Genomic DNA, 23,594 nt, shown 5'->3' with positions numbered 1-23,594 from the left:
CCATTATAAACAATGATACATAGAACATCTCCAAGCTCTTGTCTGCAGCCTCCTCCAGGACAGGATCAGACTGAGCAGGGCTGGGAGGGCACACAGACTACAACACGTTCCCTCTCTTTGTTCTCTGAGTGCCTAAAACAGTGCTTTACTTTAGGGTTTCTTCAGGAATGGGGACAAAAAGAAGAATAAACCAGAGGTAGGCATGAAATCGGAGCAGGGAGGGAGAGGAATGGTAGAGCAGAATGTGGTCCCAGGGTGGGCTTGGGAGACAGGCAGCCTGGGCTTGAGCCCACTCTGTCCCATTTCCTACACTGCAAGACTGTGGGCAGCTCACCTAGCCTTTTGGAGCTAAAGATTCTGATTTTTCTTTTCCTGATAATATCTTCAATTTATGGACACATGATGCACACATCAAATAAATGAAATCACAATTGATTATTTTCTTGATATAAAATGCTGTTATAAAATAAAAAAGGAAAGATAATTTTTACTTTTTCAAATATCTCCAGCAATAGGTGCATTTCTTATTATTCTTAAGAAACTTTATTAACTTTGGTATTCATAGTTGTTAAACCTAAAATAAAAATTCTTTCATATCTAAATCTCAGACATCCTAGTTACTTGATTTTTTTAGTCCCGTTTTCATTCGCTCCTTGATAATCATAGATGTATTTGAAGATTTCAGTCTTTAACTTGGATACTCATAGTTTTATTAGTTTTTATACTAGATATTTTAATACATCTTTAATTGCATTCTATATGGAGTAGACAGGCAATTAGAGCCATTAAGAAAGTCATGTGAGCCCTAACCGGTTTGGCTCAGTGGATAGAGCGTCAGCCTGTGGACTGAGGGGTCCCAGGTTCGATTCCAGTCAAGGGCATGTACCTGGGTTGTGGGCACATCCCCGGTGGGGGGTGTGCAGGAGGCAGCTGACCAGTGTTTCTCTCTCATCGATGTTTCTAACTCTCTATCCCTCTCCCTTCCTCTCTGTAAAATATCAACAAAATATATAAAAAAAAAAAAAGAAAGTCATGTGAATTTTAAAATAGGGTTTTCTTTCTTACTTAAAAATGCCTCATAATTCTATAGTCACGTAAGCATTTCTCTTCTACAATTTAAAACTTGCCTTTTAAACTTAATTTTTAAAAATGGAGTCTCCTACAATTGTGAATTGGTCTTTTACCATTGCATTTTCATTAAACTTAAAATGCTTATTGCCAAAATTTCCCAGAAATATTTGCATATATTTGTAAAAGGTTATTTTATGTTGTTGAAGCAAATTTTGAAGTGTATAATTAAACATTTGAATTACATGTTGTTTTTCCCCTGCTCTTGTTTTCATTTTCAGAAGTTCTGTGTAGGTTTGCATTATTGAATTATATCAGTGTAGTATATTTTACAAAAATCTAACTTTTTAACATCACATGCTTTTCGTGGATAAGGTCATCTATTTTTACTTCAAGCGTATTTATCTAGATCTTTATTCTAAGTCCTCTGGGTGCCTCAAATTTGTTATGTCCCAAACTGAAGACATTGCCCCTGACCCTTTCTCTTCCCTGACTCTCTATAATCTACTGTCATCTGTTTTCCCGTCCTCCTACATAGCAGCACTAAAACACTGAAGCATGAAAATTCTGGACTCCAATCCTCCCTGAAATCACCACCTTTAGTCACTCAAGTAGTTTAATATTTTCTACCTGCTACCATTTTTATATCATTAATTTACTTTCTCACTTTTAATTTTTAAATATTCTTTCTAGTTTGGCTCCCCTTATGTTCATCTTTACATTGCTGCCAGAGTGACTGCTCTAAAATATATTTGTGATGATGTAGCTTCTCTGCTTATTTAGTTTCTCTCCATTACTTGTGGGTAAAATTCATATGCGAGCAAGACACTTCCCTTTTTTGATTAGGCTCTGATTCTCCAGTTTTCTCTCTCCATTCCATTTCACCATTCCAGTTTTATCACATTACTTTGGTATCCTCACTTACTGTGTTGTCTCAGACCTTATACTTTTGTTCATGCTGCTCTTTCTAGAATGCCCTTCACACCCTCCTACTGCACTTAGTATATCTTTCAAGATTGATTTCTATCATTTCCTGAGCTTCCCAGGTACACCCACTGTTATCTCCTCTGCGCCCTTACTGTAGTTTATTCACTTCAGTTGTAGAACTAGCAAATGATACTTTTCCCTTTATTGTTTCCATGTATCTCTACCCCTACTAGAATATAGGACAAAATCTTTTATTTATAGCTTCTAGGTTAGTGTCTATGATTGATAGATACAGTAAATATTTGTTGTCCTACTGAGTGAGCAAGTGAATGAATATGACATTTTCTAAAGTTGGGTTTTTGTTTCGTTTTTATAGGAAGATGCAATAAAGCCAACAATTAAAAAAAAAGAAAATGGTATTGATATTATTGAAAGTGCTCCAAAGAGCCAAATAAATAATGACAATTTGACTTATGTTGATGGAGATCACAAAAATAGTAGTAGTGGTAAGTTAGTGACTGTTTATATTTTTTGATATAAACAAATCTAATTTGAATAGATCCAAATGTTATCCATTTTTAGAAGTATTTTTTTGCTATCTTTATTCAAAAGTATCCCAACTGCTACCATCTTTTTCTTCCTGCAAATGCTTCGTCTTGCTGAAAGTCTTTTCTGCTATTATTTTTATTTTATTGAAATATTCATAAATGGAGATAGACTTATATATGTATTTAAAATTCATAGTAAAAATGTTCACATTAATGTATCTGTGACTACATTTTATAGATAAAATGTCAGCATTAGGATTAGGAGAAGACGAAGATACAGAATCACCTTGGGATTCTGAGGTACTGTCTACCATTATTATTATTATTATTTTAAATATCAGCATTGATGATGTTAAAACATAAAAGGGATGCTTTAACTTTACTTTTCTCACCTCTACATTTGCCCATAAAAATTATTTTCTTATGTTTTCTAACTATATATATAAAAGCCTAAGCAACCGAATGACCGGTTGACCAGTCGCTCAATTCAGGAGCTGCCCCCTGGTGGTCAGTGCGCTCCTACAGCGGGTGCACCGCTCAGCTGACTGACGGGTGCCAGACGCAGGGCTCAAGGCTGGTGAGCGCCTCTGTGGCGGCACAAGCCTCTCCCAATTGGTACTGACTGGGCGTGAGCCTGCGGCACAGCAGGGCCAGGATGAGCATGAGCAAGAACGGCAGGCAGGAGCCGCAGACGAGCATTGGACTGGCTGGGTTTCGGCCCGATCCCTGCAGGCCATGCTGAGGACCCCACTGGTGCACAAATCTGTGCACTGCCGCTCTCTAATAATTAATAAAAGAACTATGTGCTAAATTCAGAGAGGAGTAAAAGTAGGTTTACAGCTGTTCATATGGAAAATAATACAATAATTAATAAATAATAATACAAGAATAAACTCTGCTTCATATACTTAAAACTGCAAACCTATGTTTGCCCCACCCTGTATAATAATATTGCATAGTATAATTCTGCTAATTTGCAAGATTTACCTAATGAGATCAGGATAGTATACTATAAAATGCTAAGGCTTTGAAGTCATAAGTATCAGTTTGGTTCTGAAGTTAAGTTTATCTAAAAACTAAAGAATTATTCCAGGTCAACTCTATGGCCAAATGTATGTTTCTGTGATTTATATGGATGTGTAAAACTCCTAATGATGAGATTCAGAGAGGACAGTTTGGATTATAGTTGTGTGTGTTTGTTTGTTTTTTAATAACTTGGCACTTGAAAAGAAAATGCCTGGGACTTCGAAGTATTATTCTATTTGGATTGTCAAGTAGATCTGCAAGGAACATTTCCAGAGAAAGTAAAGCATAGTGAATAGTAATATATGTAGGATTATAATAATAACAATTTGGTTTAGTGGTGTTTTGGTAAGTAACAGTTGTTTTGTATGGTTAAAACAGCATGCATTGAGTACCTTTATGACAGCCATACATGTAGTAATATAAATATAAAAACATGATAAGCTGATCTAAGGTGACAGCTGTGATCTTTTGGTTACAGGCATCTGCTGCCTAATAGTACAAACACTGTATTTGATGTCTAAGATCCTGGAACAGTTCTGACTAGCTATGGGAAATTGGGAAAACTTGTTTTAACCTGTTGGAACGTTGGTGACCTCATTCATAATAATGGTACTGCAGTCAAACCTCATTTCTCGAATTTCTCCCATCTGGAACAATTTGGTTCTCGACCAGTCTCAGAAAAAATGTTTCCATTGTGGACCAAAACTTCAGTTTTTGACAGGATAACCCTTTCCTGCTGATACCTCAGCATGACAAAAAGCATCTCTCACACAACAAACAAAGGAAAGAATGCTTTTGTCGCTGGCAAAATCGAGGATTAGCACAATTTAAAAACATAGACAAGCCATCAAGAGTGCCAGTGTTGCTAGCAGTGTGAAAGTACTCACAAAACAACAATCACAGGCAATTGAATAGGTAGAAACACTGCTGTTCATTGGATAAATGAAAAAGCAGTTAGCCAGTGATAGCATTTCAGAGCCAGTGATATATGAAAAATTTGTTTAAGGCTACTAGGAGGGGTTCAATAAATTTAAGAAAAGAATTGTTTATTTATGGATTAAACAGTACATTAGACATGTGCTGTATATAAGAAAGATTAAAGCAGGGGATCATTTGGAATGGATTAGTTCAATATACATTATTTCTAATGGGGAAAAATGATTCCGTTTTTGAACAAATCACTTGTCGAACAGCCTTCCGGAACAAATTAGGTTCGAGAACCAAGGTTCCACTGTAGTATCTACCTTTTGTGTATGTGTGATGAACAATTGTAGTAACAATATGAAAACATTTTGTAAACTGTAAAGGGTACTATGGAAATGTAATGTAAGATAACAGTGGTATTCAGTGACTTACTAAATACTAAGGATGCTTTCTATAAACCTGAAGGACAATAAAATGGCAGTAGTATCAAGAAAAAAATAGGAAAGTTTGGGTATGAGGATTTCTAATTTGGGGGATAAATTTTTTTTAGACTATTAATGGAGATATCCTATAGGTATATACTGCTTTGGTACTTGAGGCCTTCTTAATGAGATCTTACATGTTTTGTCCTTAGTAAATTTCTGTTATTGAATAGCAGCTATGTGCTGGGCAGTTAGACACTGAATGTATAGGTTGAGGGGTTAGGCTCTCATGAGTGGGAAGAGTAGAAAAACAAGTAAACAACAGTTCATTATAAGTCACTACAAGTGCTTCATATAAAGAAAATGGAGAATATTAGGTTGCAGCGGTTCTCAACCTGTGGGTTGCGACTCCTTTGGGGGTCGAACAACCCTTTCACAGGGGTCACCTAAATACATCCTGCATATCAGATATTTACATTACGATTCATAACAGTAGCAAAGTTACAGTTATGAAGTAGCAATGAAAATAATTTTATGGTTGGGGGTCACCACAACATGAGGAACTGTATTAAAGGGTCACGGCATTAGGAAGGTTGAGAACCACTGGGTTAGAGAATATGGGGGGAGTTTATAGTTAGAACTAGAGAACTGGTGCACGAAATTCGTGCATTCGGTGGCGGGGGGTCCCTCAGCCCGGCCTGCGCCCTCTTGCAGTCCGGGAGCCTCCTGGGGGGAGCAGTCCTAAGCCGGCAGTCAGACGTCTTTAGCACTGCCACGGAAGTGGGAGAGGCTACCACCACTGCCGCTGTGCTCACCAGTTGTGAGCCTGGCTTCTGGCTGAGCAGTGCTCCCCCTGTGGGAGCACACTGACCACCCGGGGGCAGCTCCTGCGTTGAGTGGGATCAGGCCGAAAGCGGCTCTCCAACATCCCCCTAGAGGTCCCAGATTGCGAGAGGGCACAGGGACCCCACTGGTGCACTATTGGAGCCGGGGAGGGACGCGGGAGGTTGGCCAGCTGGGGAGAGACTGCAGGAGGGTTCCAGGGTGTGTCTGGCCCGTCTCGCTGAGTCCTGATCAGCTGGACCCCAGCAGCAAACTAACCTACTAGTCGGAGGGTCTGCACGTCATAGCGAGCAGTTTAGCTGCCTTAGCATATCATTAACATATTACGCTTTGATTGGTTGAACGGATGACCAGACACTTAGCATATTAGGCTTTTATTATATAGGATGGGAGTGGGAATGTAATTTAGGTGGTCAGAAAAGATCTTCCTAAGTGTGACTAGATTTGCCAAATAAAGGAGCCAGTCATGTGAAGAACTAGGAGAAGGGCATACTGGACAGAGAGAACATCTGATTATCATTTTACTCTAACATCTTGGAATGAGCAGGAAGCAGGATGCAGGTTAACCATTGTCATACCATTGTTATTATCATTGTGTGTGGAAAAGAAACAAAATGTGCATAATAATAAGTGCCTGGCACATTTTAGGTGGTTAATGAGTAAATGTTCTTATTCTTCTCTTATAAAGCTTACTATAATTTTTTGAAGAGTTGCATAATAGTATATATAGTTTTTTTGCAATTATTTAAACAATTTAAAGGAAAGTTTTCCTTACTACTTTGACATTTTATTCAACCATTTTTCCTGTCAAAAATTTTATCAAATAATAGCTTTATCTAAGCCTTAGTGTACCTAAATGAAGCAAGTTTTAAAGTGTTCTATTTATATTCAACATCATGTACTCCAAGGTTTCCTATTATGTCAAGTATCTTTTTTTCCTTTTCTTTTTTTTTTTAATTTCAGAGAGGTCAGGAGAGGGAGAGAGAATCATTGATCAACTGCCTCCTGCTTGCCCCCTACCGGGGATCAAACCCAAAACCCGGGCATGTGCCCTGACCAAGAATCGAACCATGACTTCCTGGTTCATAGGTCAGTGCTAACCACTGAACCACACAGACCGGGCTCAAGTATCTTTTTTAAACACTAAAAAGAATTCTGTCATTAATGTCATTTTAAATTCATAGCAAGTGTACTTATTAAATAATTTGTTTAAAAGGGTATTTTTTCAAAATGTCCTCTTATTTTGGTGGGTAATGCAAAGTAGAATTAGGTGTTTTGAAGTTAGCTCTTTGTTAAAATGTGCATAGATATCAGTATTTTGTCTACGAAAGCATTTTTTCTAGCTTTCCATGTTCAATATACAGTCAGTAGCCAAATGAAGATAAATGAAAACTTGATACAGAGAGCATATATGAGGTTTTCTATTTAAATGTTTTGGTCAACACATGCTTCTTTTATTTTTAAGTCTAATTGCTTTTAAAGTAAGTAATTGAGATTTTTCTTAGAAAGGGCTTAAGAAATCTTTATGTAACTCATTATTGATATAAATTTTTACAGAGTTTCTCTACAAGTCTTCCACAGAAGTTTGTTGATCACTTACCTGAAGCTGCAGATCAAAGAGGAAAATATATACTAAATGAACAAGTAGAAGGTAAGAACTGTATTTTATAAAAAGGTCCTTTGACAGAATGTTGATTTAAAACATGAATACTTATATATTCTAATAGCCAAAGAAAATCACCTGTTAGATGTATAGTGAGAAGTGAAAAGGCGAGAAGTTGTATATCTTATTAGATTGAGAGTGCCACTGCAGGAGCTGACTTATTTGTTCCATTTCAAGATATTCTAAGACCTGAGGAAAGTCAGGAAGTAAGGAAGAGGAGAAGAATTAAATAGGGAGTGAAGAATGAGAAAGGCAGAAATTACAAGGAGTAAATGAAGGGGAAAGAAGCAGGTATATATAGTGGGAGGTGGTAAAATAAAATAATTCTTTAAAAAAAAAAGAGCAGAGTGTTTGAAATGTGGGAAGACTATAAAGACAGCTTCCAGTGCCAAAACTTGTCAGAGAAGTACATCAAAATTTTCCCACTCTTACTCTTTTCCTCACTATTGGGAAGGCATTAAGGATTGAGTTATCTGATCATGTAGAGCTGTATTTTATCTACCATGGATGAGCATAAGGATTTATGGTCAGCTATAAATGACTATACTTTTGAAGTCATAAAATTTTTCTACTTTATAGGTTAGTATTATGTGTTCCAAAATAAGAGCATTGGAAAGGAGAAAGCAGAGTCAGTTATGGGGAGATCAAGGAAGCTATAAGCTGATAAAACGTCCAGTAGAAAGTTTATGGCTTTGAATGCAGATTCAATTTTAAAAAACTGATGACAGCAGGCCTGCTATTCTGCATTTCTCACAAGCTCTCAGGTCACGCCAACGTGTCCGGTCCTCAGACCATGTGTGTCCAAGTCGAAGGCATGAGACTTCTCTTCAGAGAAATCTGGAAGAAGAGCCTTTGGATAGATAGTTTAAGACTTGAAAGGATTCATGAAAAGCATTATTTTGTGTTTATTTCTGAGCATGTCTATAGCCAAAGGGAAGCAAAGAGATGAAGAAGTAGAAATTATAGATGTAAGATACTACTGCTAAACAGGAAAGAAGAAATGGTGGGAATAATTCACAAAAGAATGGAAATAGGGGAAGAATTAAGACCACAGATCTAGAAATTACTTTTGAAGAGGAAAGGGGCATTAGGAGGGAGGAAAGAAAGGCATTAGCTAAGGTCATTTTGGAGTTGAGGAAAATTGAGAGACCTTACTTTAGATAGCTTTAGGATATTGGCAGTGAAACAAAAGATTAGATAATTGCTGCTCCAGAGTATACTGGTAGCAGGAGGGAGTGCTAGAATTGGGGTAAACTGTAGCTCCTCATTTATCTTCCTCATGCGTATCGGACATCACGATATATGTTACATCAGTATTTTTTATTCCAGTGAGAGTAATTTGAATATAGAAGCATTGGCTGTTTTTTTATGATAACTCAGGTTTTGAAAGGATAGCTGTTTTATAAAACTCATTTAAAGACTAGTATAATATACCAAACTGATTTTGGAAAGAAAAGAAAGTAGAGTATATTCCCTAAGTGCTACAGTTGTTATTTTCAATATATATTACACAGATTTAGAAATAAAGATTTTTAATATCTAATATTTCTGTGGCAATTATATTCTTTTAATTTTTAGTATTTCAAAATTGAAAGCTTATTTTACATTATTTCTTAGATGTGCTTTATATACCTTCTTGCATGAGTGGATCAAGAAACTTTAAGATGGCTAAAGTAGAGGATACAAGAAATATAGGCATACCAGTAGCCTGCATTGGTATGAAAAATATGAATATTTTTATTAACTAGTCTTCTATTAATGTATACCCAAGCTGATCAATTCATAACACTTTCTCTGTTGATAAATGGATTATGCATTCAATTGAACTATCTTCACAGTTGTGTACTTCCTAAATTACAGGACAGATTGAAGAACATGATAAATACCTGTAGCATGATGGTATAAGTGATTCTGATGTAATGCATTAAAGATACGCTGTTGCATTCTGTTTCACATTTATCCTGTCAGGGTCATGATTTGTTCCTCTGATTAAAGATCACTTTTCTCCCATCAACCATTATGTTCACATTGGTATATCCACACTTCTACTTTAGTTATAGTCTTTTGAAACATAATCTTACTTTTGAAATCTCAACTGCATGTTTTGTTAAACCTATATTCCTGTTTTCTCTTCAGTATTTATGGTAGATTCATATTTCTGCCTAGTTGTTGTCCTAATCCGCCTGCCCACTGGGGGGAAAAAAGAAAAACAAAAAAACCCACTAACACCCAAAGTAATCATTTCCAAAGCTAAGCATGAGGATTCAGCTGCATACTAACTCTGCATGAATGTATAATTGGCTTCCATATTTTCATGTAATTGAGTATATGTCTCTTGCTCTTAGATTCTCCTGGAAAATATTCTCACTTGAAGGTAATAACTTTTATATTTTTACATTTAAGTATTAACTACAGATCATATGAAAAGTACATTATTTAGTAATCATCTTATTTCAAACCCATTCAGCCTACTCTTGTAGTGACAGATCCTGTTCCCAACAAAGCAGAAGGAATGAAGGGTGTACAAGCATCCAAATCAGGTGAATTCTGTAATTCATATTTAACTCTGGAAAGGAATCAGGAAAATACTTGACATGCTCATAGTCTTTTTATTCCTAATTCCTTTTTTAAAAAAATATATGTTTTTATTGATTTCAGAGAGGAAGGGAAAGGGAGAGAGAGATAGAAACATCAATGATGAGAATCATTGATCAGCTGCCTCTTGCATACACCCCTCCTGGGGATTGAGCCCGTGAGCCCAGATGTGCCCTGACTTGGAACCGGATCATGACCTCCTGGTTCATAGGTTGACACTGAACCACTGAGCCACACCGGATGGGCCCTAATTCTTTTTTTGCTTTGCAAGTTTAATTGTGGGTTTTGACATAAGTAATGTAGATGTCATTGTTGGTATCCATGTTTTAAAAAGAGAAATTTACAGAAATTTAAAAGACATTTTTAAATGTAAGCTTTAAGGAAGATGTTTTTACGTTTGTTTTGGTAACCTAAAGTTCTAAGTTTGGAATCCTTACACTTATTAGGGATTCCCAAAGGTTAATTTTTAGACTGTAAGATTTTCCCATTGTTATAAAATACTAATTTGAATTCTGACCTTTATCTAGAGTAAAGCTTCATTTGCTAACATGTCAATAGTGTTTTAACTTTATTTCATCTTAGAGTTGTTACACTGATGATCTTAAACCAACCAGATGTTCTGATAGCAGACTCAGCGTGTATGGGTGTGTGTGTGTGTTTATGGTGTATTTGAGTATTAAAAATGGGGGAAGTAATTAATCATAGTGAATATTTGGTAGACACATCTTTTTAAACAGTAATTCTGAAACTTTTTGTACACGGGATTCTTTTATACTATTAAAAATTATTGAGAATTCCAAAGAATTATTTTTAAGTGGGAAGTACCTATTGACGTTTATAATACTAGAAATTCAAACTGAAAAATTTAAAATACAATCATAAATTTATTAACCATTAGAGCTATGATGTTGTCACATATCATGTCTGTGGAAATCTCCACTGTATACTTACAAAAGAATGAGAGTGAAAATGGCAAATATTTAGTATTACTGTGAAAATAGTCTTGAACCCCCTGAACCAGGGTATCTTAGGACTCAAGGGATTCTCAGGTGATACTTGAATATCACTGTTTTAAATCATATATGAGGTTCATGGATGTCAAATGATAAAGGGACTCTTGTGATGAAACAATTTTAAAGCTTTATTTATACATTTGTTGCCTCTTGCCTTCACTTGTTTTAAAAAGTTTAAATCTGACATAAAAGGAAAATATTTTTGTTATATTCATTTCCTATGTCATGTATTGTTTACTCATTGTATGTAGTGTGGACCCAGACTGATTCTATTTTTGCATGAAAACAATGAGGTCACTCAAGGCTCTCTTTTCTCATATGAATTTATATTTATCTAAGGCTTAAGAATGAATTCTGAAAATACTCATGCACATAGAAAAGACCATTGTGTTGTAATTATGTAATTTCTTTTTGTTTTTATTTATTTATGTATTTATTTATTTATTTATTTTTTAATCCTCACCTGAGGATATTTTTCCATTGATTTTTAGAGAGAGTAGAAGAGAGAGGGAAAGACACATCGATGTGAGAGAAACATCAGTTGGTTGCCTCCTACAGGAGTCCTGACCAGGGCCCAGGCCAGGGAAGGGTCTGCAACCAAGGTATGTGCCCTTGACTGGAATAGAATCCAGGACCTTTGGTTCACAGGCCGATGCTCTATCCAGTGAGCCAAACTGGCTATGGCTGAAATTTCTTTTTTGAAGTAGTACCATTCATTAAAAGGTTTTTTAAACCCATGTTTTGTCATGCATATTTAAACTTAAAATAAGTTGTTAGACATAAATTTTTATAATAACAAAAATTGTATACCTTGAAGAATCTTAACTGTTGACAAAGCTTTTATGGAAAACAGAATATACAATAGAAATTGCTGAGTGAATAAAAGTAAGTAGTAAGAGAAAATAAAAAAGTACAAAAATGAGAGACAACATTTAGTTAAACTCCTCTATGTGAATGGCAAGGATAGGACACATAAAGTAAAATGTCCAATGAAGGAATAGTGTGTTTTGGGAAAGAAGTGGACATGGAACTATTTCTCTGAAAAAAGAGTTTTTACAAGTCTGTCAAATTTGTATAATTATTTACATTCTAATGAAAACCTTATTTTCAGGTTCTTCAGAATGTGGGTCTACTACTAGTTTGACTCTCAATCATGAGACTTGTCATAGATCTGAGGATTTTAAAGTTGATGATAAATGTCCATTAGTATTACAATCAATGACCAAAAGTCAGTCAGCATCCACAGACTTTAGACAGATGACCTTAATAGATAAAGATTAATATCAGAGCTCTGTTTCTGTTAGGGAATTATAGTCTCCATGACCTGTATGAATCACAGCTACCAGCAAAGAAAGAGGGCAAAGATGGTAATAAAAAAACAGATTCATAGCTGGTTTGGCTCAGTGGGTAGAGTGTCGGCCTGCAGAATGAAAGGTCCCAGGTTCTATTCTGGTCAAGGGCACATATTGCGGTTGCAGTCTCCTCCCCGGCCCAGGCCCTAGTCAGGACTCCTGCAGGAGACAACCAATCAATGTGCTTCTCTCACATCCATGTTTCTCTATGTCTTTCCCTCTCTTCTACTCTCTCTAAAAATCAGTGGGAAAATAACCTGGGGTGAGGATTAAAAAAAAAGAGAAAGAAAAGAAAAAAGAAACAGAGTTCATCTCTAGACCACCTCTGTGACCTCATCATAGTTTTGACTTTTCAAAAATCATTTTGTGGCAAAATCTACTTTATGTTTTCTCCTTTTATGGAACCTACAACCAAACAGAATATCTTTTAACAAGACATTTGCATTCTTCCTGTACTGTAACCAAAGTAACATACATTTAAATAATAAAGAGAATTAGGAGGAAAAGTAAGCTCCTTTCCATTAGTGTTTAGCATACACTTGGGGGTGGGTAGCAGAATTAAATTTAGAACTTTGAGACTAGATGGGAAAACTAAAGATTGCCTACTCAAACAAAACATGGTTTCTTAGCTATATTTTTATAGCTCTCAATTTACAAGTATTAGTTATAACTATATTAAATGTAACTGAAAAAGCACCATCCAAAAACAAATATTAAAATTTTTCTTATATTTTCTATGGCTTGATACATAGAATAGGCTTTCCAGCAGTAATGGGAATCATTGAGAATTTACTACATAGTACCTGCTTCTCAGCTGTGTCCATGTTTTATTTTTTTAACAACTACATCATTCACAAAGAATTTTGGTTTTAAGGAGCACTTTATCATTTAAAATTAATGCATGGAAAGCCAATTTTAATTCTACTAGATTATTCATTCTATTGACTAACCACATCTTTGTTCCACTTTATGTACTATTAACTTAGTACCCTTTAAAAGTCATATGATCAGGTGTATAGTAATAGAATAAACATGTATTTTTTACCCTTACAATTTCATCCTCTTTCCTTACCTTTAAAGCTAACATTATATTTACAAAAGAGTTTGAATTATCTCCTAGAGTAGTAACTTCAAGCTAAAATTCAGTTATTTACCAGTCTTATACAAGGGTTTCATTTCTTCATGAACTTGGTAGGTATAAGAAAATACCTACATAAGCTCCCTCATCACAGAAATATGTGAAACAGAAAAACTGCAAAATAAACTCAAGCAACTGAACACAGTTAATGTAGTTTTAGTTTTTTTTCTTCATAGTTGATACCTTTTTTAAAGTAATGAGCAGAATCAAGTTGACCCAAGATTTGTACATTTATTCATTGAATAAAGATTTATTATATACTGTCCCCTGAAGTTTTTATATCTTAACTATTTCTGGAAACATTTCCTCAGTTCAGGCCTGTATCCTCTATTTTGCAGTATTGCCTTCTAATTCATCATCCTCCACTATTTATATGCCCCTCAAATTCTCAGTTTGACAGCATTTAGAGTGATGTTTCTCAAATGCAAATATGACAATAGGCCACTGTTTAAAACATATTAATGTTGCCCTGGCCAGGAGCTCATTTGGTTGGAACGTAGTCTGTGCACCAAAAAGTTGCGGGCTCTATTCCTGGTCAGGGCACATACCTAGGTTGCAGGTTTGATCCCTGGTAAGAACATGTAAGGGAGGCAATGGATTGATACTTGTCACATTCATGTGTGCCCCCCCCCCCCCCCCATATATAAAAAGCTAGCGACCGTAACAACTGGTCGCTATGACGTGATGCCCACTGTGGCCAGCAAACCAGCCCGATCAGCTACATATGTCTCCTTTTTTCCCCACTGACCCAAGAGCTCTCTATGTGGTTAGCTGAGGCTGATCCCTGGCCAGCATTGCAGCTTTACTTATTCCTCTGCTCAAACCTGCTCTTTTCCCATTCTTCCCAGTTACTGTTCTCAGAAGTATCCTTTAATAAGTACTGCCCACTCCCGGACTCCCCCCCCCCCCCATCAAGGGCAGGGCCCACTGGCCAAATGCCCCAACCCCTTCTCCCCAGCCAGCCCCACCCCCAATCAGCTTGCCCTACCACGATAGGCCCGCAGTCCCTCCCCCCAGCCAGTCCCACCCCTGATTGGCCCCCCCACCCTGATCAGGGGCAGGGCCGGGCCTGCCAACCACCCATGGCCCCTCCTCCAGGCTGCTGGCCCCAATCGGCACCCCCCCACCCCATTTTGGGGGTGAGGCCCAGCTGGCCCACAGCCCCTCCCCATGGCTGGCCAGCCCTGATCGGGGTGGGCCGGCCAGCCAATCTCCTGCCATCTCCTCCTCCTGACAGGCCCAGCCCTGATCCGCCCCAATTGGGGCGGGGCCCGGCCAGACCCCACCTGTGCACAAATTTGTGCACTGGGCCTCTAGCGCATATATATCCCTCTTTTTCTAAAATCTATGAACATATCTTTGAGGATTTTTTTAAAAATATTTTTTAATTGATTTCAGAGAAGAAGAGAGAGGGACAGAGGGATAGAAACGTCAATGATGAGAGAGCATCATTGAATGATGAAAGAGCAGATTTTTAAAGAGAGTGGAAGAGAGAGAAATATCAGTGTGAGAGAAACACATTGATTGGTTGCCTCCTGCATGAGCCCTGATCAGTGCCCGGGCCGGGTAGGAGCCTGCAACCAAGGTACATGCCCTTGACTGGAATCGAACCTGGGACCCTTTGGACTGCAGGCTGACGCTCAATCCATTGAGCCAAACCCTCTAGGGCTGAGTGAGGATTTTAAAAATATAGATATTTAATGTCCAGGTCTTTTAAAATTACATATAAGGCTCTTATAATCTGACTTCTGCCTAACTCTCCATCTTTAGCTCATTTACTAAACTACTGTTGATGCCCTCCTCGCCCATCTCTGTATTTTAGACAAAATTGATTCTATTGTATGCTTCTCTCCCTGTCTTGATATAGCTTTGCATACTGTCTGTCTCCCTTTTCTGCTCTCTTCCCCTTTGATTCTGGCTAACCTCACTGTTTAAGTCTCAGCTCAGGCATGTCTCTAGAAAAGCCATTCCTGACGCCTCTTATCTATGTTCTTTAAGCCCCAGTGCCAAGTCCTAAAAGGTGAAAAGAAATTTGTCAAAATAGTAGAGGAAAACATTTCAGATATAACAAAGGTGTACACTGATAAAGGCATAAAAAGTGACAGATTTTGAAAATTGTGAGTAACGTGGCAGTTGAAACTTAGGGAGATGTTAAAAAGGTACTATTATGAGGTAGAGAATATAGTGTGACTGTATATATTTGTACTGTATTTCTTAACTTTGTTTTATTTCTGATTGTTTTATTCATTGATTTTGTATGAATGAATTTTTGAGATGTTTCTATGCTTTGAACTTTGTGATATCAAATGTTTCCTAAGTGCTTTGTTGAAGTTTACAATGATTAGAAGTATTTCTCAAATACGTATTCAGCTAAAGATTAAGCTTAATTTAACCCTCAATTGATAAAATGTATTTTCCACTTTTTATAATGATTATAGCTTTTATTTAACTGGTTTGAGTAGTTCATTTTAACTAATATGTAGATTTGTTAGCAGAACTAGACTTAGAAATGACATCACAGGAAGAACAAGAAAGGCTTAATGGACGTGAAAATAACCACCCACAGGTATGTAAAAATTTAAACTTCTAGTATAATATTGTTTTCTATGTTTTAAAAATGTAACGTAGTCCAGTTGAAATTACCTTTCAAGCTAGGTTTTTAGAGCTAATCTTTCCCCCATTGCCTTTTACAGTTCTTTTTGCTCTTAGATCCTGGGGTTATCAAAAAAGTGATGGTATTTATAAAAATATACAGTGGGGCCTTGACTTACAAGTGTCCCTACTAACGAGTTTTTCGAGATATGAGCCGTCTCTCGGCCGATTTTTTGCTTTGAGTTGCGAGCTAAAATTCAGGTTACGAGCCAACTTCAGATACCCCACCGCTAGTTGGCGCAGCGAACGTCACAGTGAACGCCACAACATCAGCCCAGCATTACATGTCTCACTCGTTCACTTTAAGCGGTTAGCTCTTAGTTGAAGCATCAGTGTTGTACTCGCATTTGTGCTTGCAGTTATTTTGCAAAATTTCGTTTTTTGGGTGTCCGGAATGGATTAATGGAATTTCAATTCATTAAAATGGTGAAAATTGATTTGACATACGAGTAATTTGAGTCACGAGCTCCGTCACAGAACGAATTAAACTCATAAGTCAAGGCCCCACTGTATGAATCAAAGTTTACCACATCACAGGAGCAGAGCAAAAGTGATGAATTGTTAGATAATGTAGAACTCTGGAAAATGAGCAATGCTCCCCAAATTTCACATTGAATAATCATAAAGTGTTATAGCTAGAAGGTATGGGATAGAAGTAGTTATCTACTTTAGCCCCATATTTGCTGATAATGTGAATAAAACCAAGAAAGGTTAAATAATCTGCCCAAAGCTCCTAAAGATGTATTACCTAACATTTATGGCACCAAAAGAGATGATACAATTTTTTTCATTTTTTTCATGTTATGTGTCTATGAGTATTTTTATGATTATCTAACCACTATGCTGCATACCTGAAACTAATACAAAATAATAATGAATGTAAACTATAACTGAAGAATAAAATTTTAAAAAAAGAATAAAAAAATAACTGAAGAGGCAAACTTTAAATTATTAGGAGCCAAAAATCATTAAAATCAATCAAGCAAATTCCTAAATTTTAATTCAAATGATATACTATGGTAATGTATGTATTGATATAATTAGCTTCGTACAGAAAGATGAAAGCTTCCTATTTGTTACTGAAGCACAATGTCACATCTTCTAAATCTGGCTGTGTAATGCAAAACCCAGGTGGGAAAGACAGAAGAGGACAAATTTTGTGTGTTTGTCTTTTTATTTCTCTGTCTCTCCTAGACAAATGCAAGGGGAATAGGGGGGGCTGTTAGGTAGTAAAAAGTAGATGTGAATAAGAGCACAAAGTTAAGAAAGCCCTTTCTGAAATCTTGGAAAATTTTGCTTCTTTACTGAAACAGAAATAAAGCAGAATTTATAAAAATTTCAAAGACCTGTAATGATAAAATTAAAATAAGCACAAAAATATGTTTATTGATAAGTTATGGCAGTTAAACTAAGAGACAAATGATAAAATTAATGAAAACACAAAAGTCTTTTTAATGAATAAAGTGATAACAATTATCCTTAATATCCAACTGTCATTAAAGGTTGAAGAAGAAAAAAAGATGCACAGAGGTTGTGAAATGGAAGTTACAGAAAACTTCCATAATGCTGATGCTGATGACAGCGATGAATTAATTCAACAAAGAAAGAGTGGACAAACTAATAACCAGCAATTTCCTACTATGGAGAATGAAGATGCTGATTGGTAAGCCTATAGCAATATTTAATAGTAGGAGGGACAGTAGGTAATTATTTCCCTATAAAACAAATCCTAATTTGAGCTAATATTCATGATCAACAAATTATCTATTTCTATTAGGGATATTCAACCTTGCCTGGTAATCAGAAAAATTCAAATTAACGAACAATGAGCTACCATTTTTTGAAGTCATAATAATAAATATCTTATTTAAAAAATAACAATCATGTTTGGCAAATGGGAGAAAAAAGGCATTCTCACACACTGTTGGTAGATGAAATTGGTACATCTTTCTTGAAGGGAAATTTAGCAGCATGTGTTAAAATTTCAAATATGTCATCCCTTTATCCCAACAGCTTCACTTCTAGAACTAGATTCTACAGGAAAACATGACTTGTATAAACATACACACACATTCTAAGGACATTATTATATACTAGTGGCCTGGTGCATGGATTTGTGCACATTGAAAGGAAATTAATTAGAAGGTGGCTGGCAGGGCGGGCAGGACTGGGCGAGATGGGCCAGACATGCCCTGGAGCCAACCTGCAGTCCCTCCCCAGCCAGTCGCACCTGGGGCGGTGACATGGCTCAAAGGGTGTCTGCAGAGTGAGCGAGGTCGCTCTGGCAGGCAGAGTCCCTCGGCCTGGCCTACAGGGATTGGGCAGAAACCGGCTTTCCAACATCCCCTGAGGGGTCCCAGAGTGCGAGAGGGCACTCTGCAAAGCTGCTGTCGCTTGACAGCTCCTGCATCGATTGTCTGCCCCCTGGTGGTCAGTGCACATCATAGTGAGTGGTTGAGCAGCCTTAGCATATCATTAGCATATTACTCTTTGGTTGTTCGGTTGTTCTGCCGTTCGGTCTATTTGCATATTACCCTTTTATTATATAGGATACTTTTTCTTTCAAGTTAGGACACACCTTGATGCTATGTGCCTAATTTTTATGTTCACATTCTGATCTCTAAGTAGCATTGCTTTCTACCATTTATTTTCCTGGTGACCTCCTCTTCTGTAAAGTCTTTCTTGTGTTCCCGTAAAACTTTTCATATGTGAACTTCTCAATACCACATAGTATTATACTTGTATTTCTGAGGTCTTTTTAGCAAGGGATATGTATGCCTGTGGTTGGTACTTCGTAACAGTTTTATGAATTAATAAGTGATTATTAAGATAGGTAAGATTTGGAATTTTATAGTATTTTAAAATTTTTTATCAGTAGGGTTATCAGAAAACATTGGCTTCTTTAATGGATTTTTTAAAAGTAGTAGTCAATGGCTTGCAAATGAAGGAAGTAAAGAAAAATGAAAAGTGGACATCAGAAGAACCTGTGATTACACCAACATTTGAGAAGGCTGATTCACTATCTGGTAGTCTACCTCAAGTGAATGATAACAGGTGTTTAAATGAAATAGATTAGGATGGTAGAAGGTGACATTACATTTTTTGTTTCTAGGTGAAAGAATATTATCGATAATTCCTTTTTCTGGAAATAAAACAGCATAATGTAGCTCAGCTCGTGTATCTCAGTGGTTGAGCATTGACCTATGAACCAGGAGGTCATGGTTCGATTATTCTCATATGTTGAATATGCAGACAATTACCTAAAATTTAAACGATCATACACATTTTTAAAAATTACGTAATAATAAACATAAACATTGAGACCATACTGAATAGAATTTAATCATCCCTTAAAGATTCTAGCTATTATAGTGCCTTTGACAGTATCATCATGAATAGCTATGATTTTGTAACATACTCTAAAGTATTAAGTTAAATTAACTTAATAGTCTTTTAGATTATGGGGCTAGGGCAGTGATGGCGAACCTTTTGAGCTTGGCGTGTCAGCATTTTGAAAAACCCTAACTTAACTTTGGTGCCGTGTCACATATAGAAATTTTTTGATATTTGCAACCATAGTAAAACAAAGACTTATATTTTTTATATTTATTTTATATATTTAAATGCCATTTAACAAAGAAAAATCAACCAACAAAATGAGTTCTCGTGTCACCTCTCACACGCGTGTCATAGGTTCGCCATCACTGGGCTATCGTGAAGATTTTATGTATGTACAATGGAAAAATAAACTAGTAACAATCTATCACTTTTGGATTATAAAGTTCTGAAATATAAAAACCATGCCTTCTGTAACAACAGTGCCATTAACACATACTACATTCTCAATAAGTATATGTCCAATGCATGTATAAATTTTTGAATGGATGAATGAATGCCTGTTGGTGAATTTGTTTATCCAAAAAATCTTGACTGGCTGGTATGGCTCAGTGGTTGAGCATTCACCCATGAACCAAGAGGTTATTGGTTTGATTCCAAGTCAGGGCACATGCCTGGGTTGTGGGTTCGATCCTCATTAAGGGGCATGCAGGAGGCAGCTGATCAATGATATTTCTCTCTCATTGATGTTTCTATCTCTCTATCCCTCTCCCTTCCTCTTTCTCTCAAAATCAATTTAAAAAAATCTTTAGTTTATTGAAAAACTATTTTCAATATGGCCTAGATATAAATTCATTTTTATTTAAAAAATATGTATATTTAGAAATTATTTATAATTATAGCTAGAAATTGAATAATAATATAAACTCATTTGCCATCATAGTACCATATTTTTCTGTGTATAAGGTGCTATTTTTTCCTAAAATCATTACACTGAAAATTGAGGGGCATCTTATACACGGGAGTCAGCCAAGGAGGGTGCCATGCAGGTGCATAGCTGCCCATACCTTGTCAAACAGGCTTCCTCCTGTTTGCAATCACAAGCCTTATTGTTACTGATGTCAGCTGATGCCCTAATTGAGGTGGAGGTGGAGAGTGTGCAGATGCAATAGGGACCAGAGGGTTTTGAGTTCATAAAAATGTAAAAAAATAAAAAGATAAATACCAATAAGCGATTGTCTTACTCTGCAAAATTCAAGCTGAATGTAATCAGCTATACCAGAGAGCATGGAAATAGAGCTGCAGAAAGACAGTTTGGACCTCCTTCCACTGTATGTATGATTAGACATTGGAGAAAACAGGAAGAACAACTCCTTAAGATGCCAAAAAAGAAGGCCTTAAGAGGAAAACCAGCAAAATGTTTAAAATATTGATTTTTTAATTGTGGGTTGGAAAAGGGGTGCGTCTTATACATGAGGGTGTCTTATACACGGAAAAATATGGTACTTAAAAATAAGTATTACTTTCAAAGCATATTGTGAAGTGCATGTTCTGAAACCAGATTTTCTGTGTTTGAATTCTGGTTCTACTATTGACTAGCTCTGTAGACTCTGGCAAGTTAGCCTTTCTGTGCCTCAGTTTCTTCCTCTGTAAAATACCTAACATATTGCCTACCTCCCAGAATTTTTGTGAGGATTAAAATGTTCCTAAAAGGTACATCTACACAATGGAATACTATGCTGCTATAAGAAAGAAGGAACTTTTACCATTTGCAACAGCATGCATGGAACTGGAGAGCATTATGCTAAGCGAAATAAGCCAGTCAGAGAAAGATAAATATCACATGATCTCACTCATATGTGGGATATAATGATCAACATAATTTGATGAACAAAATAGATCCAGAGACAAATGGCAGGGGAAGGGGACGGGGATTAGAGAGCAACCAAAGGACTTGTATGCATGCATATTAGCTTAACCAATGGATACAGACACTGGAGCAATGGGGGCTTGCCCGGAGTGGGAATGGCTGGGGGGGGGGGGGGCAGTCAATTGGAGAAAAATGAGACATATGTAAAACTTTAGACAATAAAATAAATAAATAAATAAATAAATAAATAAATGTTCCTAAAACATGTAAAATGCTCATAATAATGCATAGTAAGTCCTCAAGAAGCTAATATAACTACTATAAAAGGGTTTCCTTCACATAAGAACTTAAGTCATACTTTCCAAATAGGTCTCAGGGCCAATAAAAACTTGTTTTTATTGAACATGACAATAAAAACCATGGTATATTATTAATAAACATGTTTTTCCTTTTGCTTTGACTATCATCTTAATCTAATTTTAATAGGTTGTGTTAATCTTATCTACTTTGTCCCTTAATGTTAGTTATTCTTTTTATTTATTGTTTAATCCCCCTTACAGAAAGTTAATTACAAATTCAGAGATTTTATATAAGAAATAATAGGTTAATTATTCTTTGTATTTTAAGTATTTAATATTTGCCTGAAAAGAAATGTTTATATTTTTTTTAGGTCAGCAAAGCAAACATCTAGTGAAGAGAAAACATCTAGTGAAGAGAACAAGGTATTTTAAAAGTTAAATTATCAAAACTATTATCTGTAGTAAAAATACATTATAAAAATATAATGAAAAATAGAAAATCTTTGTTGTAGAGACATTTATTTTAAAAATTTAGAAACACTAGTTATTGGTAAAGGTACCTATTTGATAACAATCAGTTCTTTTAAGAATACCTATATGTTGGCTTTTATAAAAAGGTGGATATTTATCCATACAGTATACACTTAGTATATTTTATCAACATTTTGAAAACAGTATTATTTATTTGTAGGTTAAAGAGAAAATTGGTTCCGTGGATGACCTTGATGACTTAACTCAGTCATCTGAAATAATTTCAGAACATTGCGAGGTGCCTTACTCCAGTTATAAGAATTCCATGTTGCTAATTGAACAACTTGGCATGAATTGTAAAGGTAACACCATTGTATAAATGTAAAGCCTTTTTCTTTATAATGTAGAAATATATGCATACCTTGTCTAGTTCTGCACTACAGAGGATATATTGTTGAGGTATTTATCTGGGAAATATGTTTTATATTAAAACTAGAGGCCCGGTGCACAGATTCGTGCACTGGGCCTCTACTATGCATATAAGATCATTGGTTAATCTCTTCCCGCCCTCTCCTCTCCCCACCTTCCCTCTGAGATTCATCAGTCTATTCCATGTTTCCATGCCTGTGCGTTGAGCATCTGCTCCCTGGTGGTCAGTACGCGTCATAGCTACCAGTCGAATGGTCAAACTGTCAAACAGTAGCTTAGGCTTTTATATATACTACTAGAGGCCCGGTGCACAAAAATTTGTGCACTCGGAGGGGGGGGGCGAGGGGGGTCCCCCAACCCAGCCTGTGCCCTCTCGCAGTGTGGGACCCCTCGGGAAATAACGACCTGCTGGCTTAGGCCTGCTCCTGGGTGGCAGAGGGCACGCCCAATCCCTAGGTGCAGCCCCTGGTCAGGCTCAGAGCAGGGCCGATTGGGGAGTTGGGGCGCCGCCCCGTCATGCACAGAGCAGGGCGGATCGGGAGGTTGCGATGCCACCCTCAGTCACGCTCAGGGTAGGGCCGATTGGGGGGTTGGGGCACCGGCCCCTGTCACACTCAAGGCAGGGTCGATGGGGAGGTTGCGGCGCCACCCTCTGTCATGCAGAGAGCAGGGCCAATCAGGGGGTTGGGGCACTGCCCCCTGTCATGCACAGAGCAGGGTCCATTAGGGGGATTGGGGCGCTGCTCCCTGTCACGCACAGAGCAGGGCCCATCAGGGGGTTGGGGTGCTGCTCCCTGTCACGCACAGAGCAGGGCCCATCAGGGGGTTGGGCACTGCCCCCTGTCATGCACAGAGCAGGGCCCATCAAGGGGTTGGGGAGCTCCCCCCTGTCATGCACAGAGCAGGGCCCATCAGGGGGTTGGGGAGCTCCCCCCTGTCACGCACAGAGTAGGGCTGATAGGGGAGTTAAGGCACCGCCCCCTGTCACACACAGAGCAGGGTGGATCAGGGGGTTGGG

General features: G+C 37.2%; 1 protein-coding gene across 8 annotated transcripts in view; it reads left to right on the top strand.

The window, feature by feature from the left end:
* LOC102422911 (ankyrin repeat domain-containing protein 26) overlaps positions 1 to 23,594 on the top strand; it is a 106,600-nt gene that overhangs the window by 35,138 nt on the left and 47,868 nt on the right. For 2 of the 8 annotated variants that reach the window (XM_014463861.2, XM_014463860.2), the window contains exons 10-19: positions 2,372 to 2,501; positions 2,782 to 2,843; positions 7,316 to 7,409; positions 9,039 to 9,137; positions 9,767 to 9,795; positions 9,889 to 9,961; positions 16,012 to 16,085; positions 17,674 to 17,834; positions 22,048 to 22,099; positions 22,368 to 22,509. In XM_014463861.2, the coding sequence (XP_014319347.1) occupies positions 2,372 to 2,501; positions 2,782 to 2,843; positions 7,316 to 7,409; positions 9,039 to 9,137; positions 9,767 to 9,795; positions 9,889 to 9,961; positions 16,012 to 16,085; positions 17,674 to 17,834; positions 22,048 to 22,099; positions 22,368 to 22,509 (916 nt within the window). Of the gene's footprint in view, positions 1 to 2,371; positions 2,502 to 2,781; positions 2,844 to 7,315; positions 7,410 to 9,038; positions 9,138 to 9,766; positions 9,796 to 9,888; positions 9,962 to 16,002; positions 16,086 to 17,673; positions 17,835 to 22,047; positions 22,100 to 22,367; positions 22,510 to 23,594 lie in introns of all 8 variants that reach the window. The other 6 variants (XM_023761966.1, XM_023761965.1, XM_023761968.1 and 3 more) reach the window with 6 other exon arrangements.

Source organism: Myotis lucifugus, unplaced genomic scaffold (genome assembly GCF_000147115.1).
Source record: "Myotis lucifugus unplaced genomic scaffold, Myoluc2.0 scaffold_223, whole genome shotgun sequence".
Classification (NCBI taxonomy): Eukaryota; Metazoa; Chordata; class Mammalia; order Chiroptera; family Vespertilionidae; genus Myotis; species Myotis lucifugus.
Note: the sequence above shows the minus strand (reverse complement) of the source record. Positions and strands in the feature narration are given on the sequence as shown.